The 13,240-nt window shown below is 37.9% G+C and overlaps 2 protein-coding genes across 2 annotated transcripts; both read right to left on the reverse strand.

Moving 5' to 3' along the window:
* Positions 1–179: 179 nt before the first annotated feature.
* LOC128202797 (dentin sialophosphoprotein-like) lies at positions 180–8,242 on the reverse strand. Its single transcript, XM_052903935.1, has 5 exons — positions 6,819–8,242; positions 6,013–6,087; positions 5,648–5,703; positions 903–1,068; positions 180–475 (listed from the first exon to the last, which is right to left on the reverse strand). Exons 1-5 carry the CDS (start codon positions 7,993–7,995, stop codon positions 303–305), a joined length of 1,647 nt encoding a protein of 548 aa, XP_052759895.1. The 5' UTR covers positions 7,996–8,242; the 3' UTR covers positions 180–302.
* A 1,130-nt stretch (positions 8,243–9,372) lies between these two features.
* LOC128246162 (dentin sialophosphoprotein-like) lies at positions 9,373–12,958 on the reverse strand. The gene is made up of 2 exons (XM_052964352.1): positions 12,943–12,958; positions 9,373–11,654 (listed from the first exon to the last, which is right to left on the reverse strand). The coding sequence occupies exons 1-2, from the start codon at positions 12,956–12,958 to the stop codon at positions 9,373–9,375; spliced, it is 2,298 nt and encodes a 765-aa protein (XP_052820312.1).
* Between the last annotated feature and the right edge of the window lie 282 nt (positions 12,959–13,240).

Below are 13,240 nucleotides of genomic sequence, written 5' to 3' on the forward strand. Positions count from 1 at the left end.
TGTATTTAATCTGTCTAACAACTTCAAACCATCACCTGTCCCTGGATCAGAAGAAACTGACGATCTTAGCAACACCCTTGATTCTGCCTGAACAGATGCCGACTTACCAACTTGTCCTACTTTAAGTTGACAATTCTTTTCATGTCTCCAAAGATCTTTACCAAGATAGAAGCCATAGCATGAAACACATGGCAGGTAATTTTTTGCAACAATTGGACCTTTATTCGGTCTTCTTGCAACAATGATATCATTACCTTTTTTTTCTAATACTGAAAGATTGTATTTAAAATTTCCAAGGTTTTTCAATCTGAGGAATATATTGTCCCTTTTTTTTCATCTGACGTACCCACTGCCTTAGCAACATCCATTTCGTTTGGGTGAACAAGCTGCAAGTGCTCAGTTATTCTGTGTTTGTACACATTTCCACAATAATAACAAGCAAGCAGTTTGTCATATATCCGCTTCTTCTGCACCTCTGTAAATATATGAACAGGCAAAATGCAAATTATAAACTTTCTTTCCTTCCTGAATAAGTTTAATTTGAATTTCAGCATTCTTTCAGTTCATGTTGTTTATCAATTATCATTAATACAGTACAAAACCAGTACTGGGTGTATTAACTTGCTTATCACATTTGTGATGTTGCTACAAGATTGACATCAACCACCTAAGTATATCCTGAATTGTCTTTGGCTATCCAATTACAAACACATCTCAGTGTGACAACCTTTACAATAGACATCTTATATGCAGAAGTGAGCAGAGCTTGAAAACAACCAACAATCCGTAGCAATTGCAGCTCTTTTGTCTAAGAAACATAAACTCTGTGGTTTATAAATATGATACTGAACAATTTTACATTGCTTATCAATAATGCATTGACACAACAACTAATAACCTACCATTAATTTTTGCCTCCATATAGGCCGACTCTTCACTGCTTGAGTGTGGCTCCACTGGCAACTCCTTGCATGTCACCTGCACCTGTTCTGGCACAGCTGGTACATCTTTGCTGGTGTATGTCACTGCTGGCTCCCTGTTTGCTTCGAGTAATTTTTCATATTTCTCCTGAAACACAAATACTTCAGTTCAAATGTTATTGGACCAAAAACTACATTGCAGGAACCATTATTATTTTCTCATAGAATTAAACAAGATGTGTTTGTAAAACACTATGCTCCTGGTGACCTTGGCCATTGACCTAGTATTTTTACTAAAAAGACCCATATTTATACTTATCGGAGATATCGTTCATACAAATAACCCGATCAACAGAAACTATTCCATTTGTGTGAGGAAAAATGAACATTTTATAAATACATCAGCTTTTCCAATAACATCTGTCCAGGAGACTAGTTTTTGACCCTAGATGACACACTTTATCATCTAAGATTTTATGTTCACAAATATTTTTAAAGTTAATTAAAATAAAACAAGAGCTGTCACAGTATGTGACGAATGCCCCTATTGTGACATTGACCTATGAACAAGGTCAGTACAAAAAAAGTTAAAGATCAAACAAATACATATGGCAAGTTATTTTAAATTGCCTCTGAACATAAAAAAATACCACCCATACTTGACAACTTACATTCTTATGTCCTTATATTCAGCATTCCATTGTGAATAAAAACTAAGTGTATATTTCAACTTAGAGGTAGGGACATGGGTCTTGCACGTGACAAGTCATCTTGGTATGTCGAACACATGTGGCAAGTTATTTTAAAATCTGTCCATACAAGAAAAAGTTACAGCCCGGACACAACAACCAACACTCTGTGTCCTTATATGCAGCACTACATTGTCAATAAACACCTAAGTGTGACCTTGACCTTAGAGGTAGGGACACGGGTCTTGCACGCAACACGTCACCTTGGTATGTCGTACACGTGGCAAGTTATTTTAAAATCTGTACATACAAGAAAAAGTTACAGCCCGGACACAACAACAAATACTCTGTGTACTTATATGCAGCACTACTTTGTCAATAAACACCTAAGTGTGACCTTGACCTTAGAGGTAGGGACACGGGTCTTGCACGCAACACGTCGCCTTGATATGTCGTACACAATGGGGCAAGTTATTTTAAATTCTGTCCATACAGGGAAAGTTACAGCCCAGACACGACAACCTATACTCATGTCCTTATATGCAGCATTCCATTGTGAATAAACACTAAGTGTGACCTTGACCTAAGATGTAGGGACACCGGTTTTGCACGCGGCACGTCGTCTTGGTATGCCTAACACATGTGGCAAGTTATTTTATAATCTGTCCATACAAGGGAAAGTTACAGCCCGGACACGAGTTATTGAGCCGGACACACGAACGGACGGACGGTGCGATTTTAATATGCCCACCTTCAGGGGAAAAAAAAGAAGAAAAATATGGTAGATATTAAATTCATGATTGGGATGTTTGTTTATAAAGGAGCAATGGAATTTAGTTGTTGACCGATATTGATAGGTTTGGTAAGCATAGACTTTTTTTATGACATCGGGGAAAATATATCCTAAGATTTGACCTAGTGACCTAGTTTTTAAACTGAGGTGACCCATATTCACAAATGTTTAAGACAACATGTACAAAAATATTTTGACCAAGTTTCATAAAGGTTTGACAATTTTTTTTTATGGCCATGGAATCTTTCTCCTAAGATTTGACCTTGTGACCTACATTTTGACCAGGGATGACCCATATTAACTTTCAAGATATTATGCAGACAAATATTCTGACCAAGTTTCATAAAGAATTGACAAAAATTGTTGAATTTATGAAGTGAAAATATTTTTCCTAAGATTTTACCTAGTGACCTAGATTTTGACCACACATGACCCGGATTCAAACTTGACCTAGAGATTATTAAAAAAACATAATGACCATCTTTCATGAAGATACAGTTATAAATGTGACCTCTAGAGTGTTAACAAGCTTTTCCTTAAATTTGACCTGGTGACCTAGTTTTTGACCGCACATGAACCTGATTCAAACTTGGCCTAGAGCTAATCAATATAAACATTCTGACTAAGTTTCATGTAGAGTGCTAACAAGCTTTTCCTATGATTTGACCTAATGACCTATTTTTTGACTGCACATGACCCAGATTTAAACTTGACTTAGAGATTATTAATATAAACATTCTGACCAACTTTCAAGAAGAAACATTTATAATTGTGACCTCTAGATTGTTAACAAGCTTTTCCATCAATTTGACATGATGACCTAGTTTTTGACCGCACATGACCAAGTTTCGAACTTGGCCTAGAGCTATTCAATATATATAATCTGACTAAGTTTCATGAACATACAGTCATAAATGTGACCTCTATAGTGCTAACAAGCTTTTCCTATGATTTGACCTGGTGACCTAGTTTTGGAGTGCACATGACCCAGATTAAAACTTGATTTAAAGATTATTAATATAAACATTCTGTTCAACTTTCATGAAGATACAGTCATAAATGTGACCTAGTTTTTGACCACACATGACCCAAATTTGAACTTGACCTAGAATTTAAATATTAACATTCTGACAAAGCTTCCTGAAGATACAGTCATAAATGTGATCTCTATAGTGTTAACAGGCTTTTTCTTTGATTTGACCTGGTGACCTAGTTTTCAACCCCAGATGACCCAATATCAAACTCGTCCAAAATTTTATTGAGGTTTACATTCTGACCAAGTTTCATAAGATTGTGCCCAAATTGTGACCTCTAGAGTGTTAACAGTGAAATTGTTGACGACGGACTACGACGGACACAGGGCGATCACAATAGCTCACCTTGAACACTTTGTGCATAAATATGTCATAGTATATACACAGATGGCATTCAGGGCAGATGGTACACATTATATATATATAGGAACATGGGAAGACAGGTTATGGGCAGTCGACAAATATATACAACTATATGAACAGATGGCATTCAGGGCAGATGGTACACAAATACATACATACAGACAGACAGACAGACATTTTTTTATTGAGACTTGTACAATGTACATCGTCTACATAAACATATATATATATATATATATATATATATATATATATATATATATATATATATATATATATATATATATATATATATATATATATATATATAGGAACATGGGAAGACAGGTTGTGGGCAGATGACGAATATATAATAGTATATGAACAGATGACATCGAGGGTGTTCTCTGGCAAAACCAGTCTTAATGACATCAATTGTTAAGTCGCGCAATGACATTCAAAATAACATCAGTAGTAACATGTTGAAAACCAATTTCTATGAATACTTTAACATGTTGTTGATTATGTGGGAAAAAATGTATAGAACAATCTGTTTAGTAACAAATACTAAATATAATGGTTTGTTGATATTTCCATAAAAAAATAAAGTAGCATAAAATAAGTACTCCTACATCAAATAACAACATCTAGATGACTATGTGAATTAGTCTTTTTTACTTTGTAATACATGTTGCTTTTGACTTAGAATCCAATAACAATTGTCAGAATATACAATTAATTTGGTACCAATCAAACTGGAACCTACTGAATTATAAGGAAGGAAAAAATATCGAAACTTTGTCGTCAATACTGGTTTTGTCAGATAATGGCTCATATATAGGAACATGGGAAGATCGGTTGTGGGCAGATGACAAATACTTAATAGTATATGAACAGATGGCATTCAGGGCAGATGGTATATATATATATATATATACATTTAAAAATGTATATATATGGGAACATGGGAAGACAGGTTGTGGGCAGATGACAAGATTATAACTAGAACTGTCACAGAAGGTGACTTTATACCGCCACAGAACCACATTGATCACTTTAATCAGATTTGTAAAGTATTTGTTAATCAAAAGAAATCCTAACTAGAACTGTAAGCCAAAGGCTAACGAATACCCCCCAACCCTTCCCTGTCTAGGTTGTTTGCCCTGGCCTTAGTTATGGTATCATTAGAAACCAAGGATTAGGCTAGACAAAGCTGTATAATTTTTGCCTATTTTAACTTATTCAGGGGCCATAATTGGAGACATGATCATGTGATTCCAACCACAATCACAGGGGCAAATGTTCTCACCATGGCTAAAAGTTTGAAAAAGATTCATTCAAAAATGACGAAGGAGTAGGACGAACAAAACTAATTTTACCCAATTTAACTCATTAAGGGGCCACAACTCCACTCAGGATCATGTGACTCCCACCAAATTCATGGAGGCAAAGGTTTACATCATGGCCATTAATATTTGAAAGTTTGAAAAAGATTTGCTCAATAGCTTCAAAGAAGAATCCTGGACAAAGCTAATTTTGCCCAATTTAACTCATTAAGGGGCCACAACTCCACTCAGGATCATGCGACTCTGACCAAATCCACGGAGGCAAAGGTTTACATCATGGTCATTAATATTTGAAAGTTTGAAAAAGATTTGTTCAATAACGACAAAGATGAATCCCGGACAAAAAAAAACGGACGGACAGACGGACAGACAGACAGACAGACGGACAGACGGACAACCCGATTCCAGTATACCCCCCCCCCAAACTTTGTTTTGGGGGGTATAACAATCTCTAGACTTCAAAAGCAGTGATCATAAATATTTTTCAGAATTTACAAACTCAGCAGGAAAACAATGTTATTACCTTCAACCTTGCATACTTCTTTTTCACACTGCTCAATTCATCACCCGAATCACTGGCTGGAAATACATGTAGATACGGACTGCTTATACTATATTAGATATTATTATTTTTATAACTTTGCCTTTTACATACCCCACACTATGATTTTATTAAAATAAACTAATAACTAAATGTAAAAGGTGTCTTGGTCTGGACTTTGGGTGGTCTTTGTTAACAAGCAAAATTCATAAATATTGAGGTCAATATACCCTAAATAAATTGCATCTCTGAGCCACCAAAGAATCTACTGTCAGCTATACATTCTGTAATGATTGTGGAGACTTCAACAAAATTCATATTTATTTAAACTTCTCAAATGTATGTACCTTTCCTTTTCCTTTGCACAGAAACACTGGCAGCAGATTTAGCAACCACAGTATGGTCCTCACCAAGGACTTGGTCTAAAACACAATATCATATAAATAAAAGTAGTGAATGGAGACAAAAACTTGTTTCAATTATGAAATAAAATGCCTGATTTTGTCGACAATGCCATAAGAGTCCACCACTTTTTGTTGCATGAAATCTTAAACACTCCGATACTTTGATTTTGAAGCAATTTGTTTTACAAAGTTCACAGTATATACATATATTGTCATAGAAACAGGACTGTTTTTCATACCAAAACTATCAATAACAACCTAATCACTTTCTTTAAGGCTTTTATTTTTTTAATTTTCTGATGGACTTCCGTTACTTTAAGTAACAAAAATTGGTGAAACTGTGATTGCATGGTGAACAAAACTAGGGCCTTTTTTACATTCAGACTCAAAAGTGATAACAAGCTTGGTGATTGGCTTACATAATGGTGCCATTCAGATTACACAAATCTCATAAAACTGGATCTACATCTACGTAGGTAATAGTAAACTAACTATATTGTGAAAACCAGACTTATACAAAATTTATGAAAAGTGATTGAAACCATTCCTTAGTAAAAATTAAAACAAAGTAATATCACACAAATAAACTTAATATACTTTTGATCGTGCAGATTAGAATACAAATTTCAATTGTATTTGTATAAAATAATTCATGCAATAAATCACTGGGGTTTCCAATTACACCCTAACAATCTCTATCTGCCTTCTGAGAAATCAAAAAAAAACTGCCAAAATAATTATCTTATTACCTTCTTTCAACTGCTGCAGCATGGGAAAGTCGTCAGTTTCAAAGCCATCATCACAAGAACTACTGTCTACTCGATCATCAGTACATGGATCTGCGTTATCCTCCCAGAACAGACTTTCAACTATATCAGGAAATGTCACTTGGTCTTCAACAGCTGTAACTGGAGAGGATTGTTCCACATTGGTCTCAAGTGTGTCCCCTTCAGTGCTGGAAGTCTGATGTACGGTGTTTGTGTCAGACGCATCAGGTGTGTTATCTTGGAAGGAAGGACTTTCAACTCTGGCTGTACATGTCAGTTGGTCTTCAACAGCTGTAACTGGAGAGGATTGTTCCACATTGGTCTCAAGTGTGTCACCATCCGTGCTGGAAGTCTGATGTACGGTGTTTGTGTCAGACGCATCAGGTGTGTTATCTTGGAAGGAAGGACTTTCAACTCTGGCTGTACATGTCAGTTGGTCTTCATCAGCTGTAACTGGAGAGGATTGTTCAACATTGGTCTCAAGTGTGTCACCATCGGTGCTGGAAGTCTGATGTACGGTGTTTGTGTCAGACGCATCAGGTGTGTTATCTTGGAAGGAAGGACTTTCAACTCTGGCTGTACATGTCAGTTGGTCTTCAACAGCTGTAACTGGAGAGGATTGTTCCACATTGGTCTCAAGTGTGTCCCCTTCAGTGCTGGAAGTCTGATGTACGGTGTTTGTGTCAGACGCATCAGGTGTGTTATCTTGGAAGGAAGGACTTTCAACTCTGGCTGTACATGTCAGTTGGTCTTCAACAGCTGTAACTGGAGAGGATTGTTCAACATTGGTCTCAAGTGTGTCACCATCGGTGCTGGAAATCTGATGTACGGTGTTTGTGTCAGACGCATCAGGTGTGTTATCTTGGAAGGAAGGACTTTCAACTATATCAGGAAATGTTACTTGCTTTTCAACAGCTGTAACTGAAGAGGATTGTTCCACATTGGTCTCAAGTGTGTCACCATCCGTGCTGGAAGTCTGATGTACGGTGTTTGTGTCAGACGCATCAGGTGTGTTATCTTGGAAGGAAGGACTTTCAACTCTGGCTGTACATGTCAGTTCAGGGTTGCCAGCACTTTGGTGAAATAAAATTCCCTGACTTTTCCCTGACTTTTCACTGACCAATTCATGTTTTTCACTGACCAAAATCGTCAAACACATAAACGGCCTCCTGACCTCCCCTATAGCCGTCCAATCCTCCCATTATATTTTTGCATGTAAACTTGTATTTATTTTCCAAAATATAAAACATTTACATTGTACATCAAAGTAATGATTCAAACATAGTGTTCTACTATTCTTAACTATTTCTATTCAAACACAGTGTGACTGTTGGTCAGTGAAACATGTGAAACATTAGCATGAATACAAGAACATAGGGCTCATTTTGGCATATCATGAAATAATCACTATAAAATTAAAGACTTTGAATGAGTATGGTAAGTGAGTGTGAAAAAAAGTTAGTGTGAAAAACATAGCATTGCATAATTTAACCAGTTTCCATCATGTTTGCAAGACAAATCCTCTTGTACAATTTCTTAGTGTCAAAGCAAAAAGCAAAGCAGGTTATATGCCAATATGGTAGTTTGGTATACATGTATACTGACTAGATTTTGTTAGTAATTAAAAGCCCTTCTAGTGATCATGCACAGAAATAGCTAGACCAATACAGAATACAATGAGAGGCATGACTGTAACATTACATTTGTTTCAGTTTCTTCTCTAGATGTTCAGCTGTCTTAATTTCACACTCCATCTCCTTTCTCTTTCCATGGGACTTTTCCCGCAGGGCATTAGATTTGACCAGTAACTGCAGATTGTTTTTGGTTTCAGCTTGTTTGGCCAGTTCATCAGCTTCAACAACCAATTTATCTGCCATCTTCCTCAGACTTGCCGTTTTCTTCTTTGCATCATCCAGTTGCCTTTGAGTTTCTTCCCTTTCTTTGTCTTTCTGCTTCTTTTCATCCTCTACCTTTGTTTCCTGTGCATGAGTCCTGTACCTATGGTAAGCATGCCTACAGCTCTGAAGTAACTCCTTGCTGACACACTCGGAGAGTGGCTTGTCCTGGGATTTGAGGCCATCATAAGCCTGTCTGTACGTAATAAGGGTATGCTTATTCATGTTCCCTTTCAATAGCTCCTTATTGTCAGAGAACCCCCTCTCAACAGATGACTGGCCATGGGACAGAATAAGCATGTCTTTCACCACTGTGAAAAGTTCTTGGTATTCAGCCTTCCCACCAATATCCTTGTAGAATAGTATTATAATCACTAAGTTAACATATAATGCTTCTTAATATCACAGTTTACTGTTATTTGAATTTAATGCTTAACTGTGAGAGTGATAAAGTCAAATATTAAATGCCTAAAGACTGCCATAGCCAAGAAAGACCTTCAATGCATATATTTTTCGACCTTTGAAATAATTTTTCCCTGACTTTTCCCTGACTTTTCAGGATTTTCATTTTTCACTGACCAAATTTCAAAATTCCCTGACAATTCCCTGACCTTGAAAAAATACCCAATTTCCCTGACTTTTCAAGTCCGCTGGCAACCCTGCAGTTGGTCTTCAACAGCTGTAACTGGAGAGGATTGTTCAACATTGGTCTCAAGTGTGTCACCATTTGTGCTGGAAGTCTGATGTACGGTGTTTGTGTCAGACGCATCAGGTGTGTTATCTTGGAAGGAAGGACTTTCAACTCTGGCTGTACATGTCAGTTGGTCTTCAACAGCTGTAACTGGAGAGGATTGTTCCACACTGGTTTCAAGTGTGTCACCATCCGTGCTTGAAGTCTGATGTACGGTGTTTGTGTCAGACGCATCAGGTGTGTTATCCTGGAAGGAAGGACTTTTAACTCTGGCTGTACATGTCAGTTGGTCTTCAACAGCTGTAACTGGAGAGGATTGTTCCACATTGGTCTCAAGTGTGTCACCATCGGTGCTGGAAGTCTGATGTACGGTGTTTGTGTCAGACGTACCCTGTGTGTTATCTTGGAAGGAAGGACTTTCAACTCTGGCTGTACATGTCAGTTGGTCTTCATCAGCTGTAACTGGAGAGGATTGTTCAACATTGGTCTCAAGTGTGTCACCATCGGTGCTGGAAGTCTGATGTACGGTGTTTGTGTCAGACGCATCAGGTGTGTTATCTTGGAAGGAAGGACTTTCAACTCTGGCTGTACATGTCAGTTGGTCTTCAACAGCTGTAACTGAAGAGGATTGTTCCACATTGGTTTCAAGTGTGTCACCATCCGTGCTGGAAGTCTGATGTACGGTGTTTGTGTCAGACGTACCCTGTGTGTTATCTTGGAAGGAAGGACTTTCAACTCTGGCTGTACATGTCAGTTGGTCTTCAACAGCTGTAACTGAAGAGGATTGTTCAACATTGGTTTCAAGTGTGTCACCATCCGTGCTGGAAGTCTGATGTACGGTGTTTGTGTCAGACGTACCCTGTGTGTTATCTTGGAAGGAAGGACTTTCAACTCTGGCTGTACATGTCAGTTGGTCTTCAACAGCTGTAACTGAAGAGGATTGTTCAACATTGGTTTCAAGTGTGTCACCATCCGTGCTGGAAGTCTGATGTACGGTGTTTGTGTCAGACGTACCCTGTGTGTTATCTTGGAAGGAAGGACTTTCAACTCTGGCTGTACATGTCAGTTGGTCTTCAACAGCTGTAACTGAAGAGGATTGTTCCACATTGGTTTCAAGTGTGTCCCCTTCAGTGCTGGAAGTCTGATGTACGGTGTTTGTGTCAGACGCATCAGGTGTGTTATCTTGGAAGGAAGGACTTTCAACTCTGGCTGTACATGTCAGTTGGTCTTCAACAGCTGTAACTGGAGAGGATTGTTCCACATTGGTCTCAAGTGTGTCACCATCCGTGCTGGAAGTCTGATGTACGGTGTTTGTGTCAGACGCATCAGGTGTGTTAGCTTGGAAGGAAGGACTTTCAACTCTGGCTGTACATGTCAGTTGGTCTTCAACAGCTGTAACTGAAGAGGATTGTTCCACATTGGTCTCAAGTGTGTCACCATCCGTGCTGGAAGTCTGATGTACGGTGTTTGTGTCAGACGCATCAGGTGTGTTAGCTTGGAAGGAAGGACTTTCAACTCTGGCTGTACATGTCAGTTGGTCTTCAACAGCTGTAACTGAAGAGGATTGTTCCACATTGGTCTCAAGTGTGTCACCATCCGTGCTGGAAGTCTGATGTACGGTGTTTGTGTCAGACGCATCAGGTGTGTTATCTTGGAAGGAAGGACTTTCAACTCTGGCTGTACATGTCAGTTGGTCTTCAACAGCTGTAACTGAAGAGGATTGTTCCACATTGGTCTCAAGTGTGTCACCATCCGTGCTGGAAGTCTGATGTACGGTGTTTGTGTCAGACGCATCAGGTGTGTTAGCTTGGAAGGAAGGACTTTCAACTCTGGCTGTACATGTCAGTTGGTCTTCAACAGCTGTAACTGAAGAGGATTGTTCCACATTGGTCTCAAGTGTGTCACCATCCGTGCTGGAAGTCTGATGTACGGTGTTTGTGTCAGACGCATCAGGTGAGTTAGCTTGGAAGGAAGGACTTTCAACTCTGGCTGTACATGTCAGTTGGTCTTCAACAGCTGTAACTGAAGAGGATTGTTCCACATTGGTCTCAAGTGTGTCCCCTTCAGTGCTGGAAGTCTGATGTACGGTGTTTGTGTCAGACGCATCAGGTGTGTTATCTTGGAAGGAAGGACTTTCAACTCTGGCTGTACATGTCAGTTGGTCTTCAACAGCTGTAACTGGAGAGGATTGTTCCACATTGGTCTCATCTGAGTCACTGTTGATACTGTGACCTGAAATCAAACAACAAATATGATGAGCTATATAATAGACCATTAAAACAGTGAAAATCCCGACTTGCCCTAAAACTTTAACAAGACGCCGACGTCAGGGCAAGTAGTATAGCCCTCCTTATTCTTCGAATAGTCAAGCTAAAAAACAGCTGTGACAGCAACCCAAGTTGGTTAGAAAAGTGTAAATGAACAAGGGAGAATAATTATGAGGATTCAATAGGGATATTTTTACTATGAATGCATGAACATGCCATAAAATGGACTTTGATAAGGTACATGGACGTGTTTCAACAATACAAAGCAAATATTGTGCGCATTTTTTTCCCTTTAAAGAAAGCACCCTCCCCTTTTTCATTTCTGGCTTAAACACTATCCGTGTAAGTTTAGTTTAAATCCATTCATAATTTCTAAATTCATAGAGAAATACCCCTTGTATTTATTGATAATCATTATAAAGGCAATAACCTTGACCTTTGCACTAAGAAGCCAAATGTTGTGCACGTCATAACACAATGTCGACATTCTAATGGTGAAGAACACAACTTTCCAGTTTTTAAGGAGAGGATACATTATTCAACAGGACCTACTTCTGATCACTTCTAATAAAGTTTAGGTACAGCAGCCCTAAGTATAGCATAGTCTTGTATTACAGAATTGTCAAAGTTCATGTTAAAGTTGCACTTTCACAGATTGAATGTTTTGACAACTTTTTTTTTGTCTTGGAATGAGCCAATTTTTGCGAAAATCCATGGAAACCAGTTATATAAGACTGCTGACAAAAATTAGATCGCAGATTTTTATATTTAAGTTCAAAAATTGATGTTTTGTGCAATTTTCATTAACCGTTAGTAACGGTTTAAGCGGTAAAACATTAATTTTCGAACAGGGGCCGTATTCAATAAGCATCTTAGTAACAATTTTCAACTTAGTGAAAAATTGCCTTTTTTCTAATTTGAATTTTAAGAAAACGAACAATGTTTGTACACCAAAAGTATGAAAATAAGCAAGAAAATGGTCTAAACAATATATGCATTATATGAATAAATCGGATGAAAAGTAGTGGGTATTTAAAATAATCGATGTCAAATATTACAAAATTCTCACTAAGTTGAAAATATTCACTAAGATGCTTATTGAATGAGCTCCTAAGTTCCAACCACTGCATCAATGGGGAACAACTACTAACTATGGGTTAGATTTAAGATGGATAAAACTGTTCCAGATCTTACAAAAAGTTCAAAACTGTATTCCAAAAATCATAGAAACAATGGCATCTGAAAATAATTACAGTTAAGTTCCCCCATTTAGACCACCTTAACATTGAGACAATCCTTGATTTCAATCAGAATTTCAGCACAAAAAATTAATATCCAACTTATAATTATGAGTTTGACGGCTTTTCTTCATTTCATTCTGTCAAAACATAACGATATATACATGAAGGGCACCTGCAAGGCTCTAGGGCACAGTTTTAAATCGCTCGGAACATTTCGGCCATGGCCGAGTTGTTACGATTGTATAACGAGGTCTATCTTGAAGCTTTGTTGGAGGAGGCCGAGTTATTACGATTGAATTACGGACACTAC

This window comes from Mya arenaria, chromosome 9 (genome assembly GCF_026914265.1).
Source record: "Mya arenaria isolate MELC-2E11 chromosome 9, ASM2691426v1".
NCBI classification, from domain to species: domain Eukaryota; kingdom Metazoa; phylum Mollusca; class Bivalvia; order Myida; family Myidae; genus Mya; species Mya arenaria.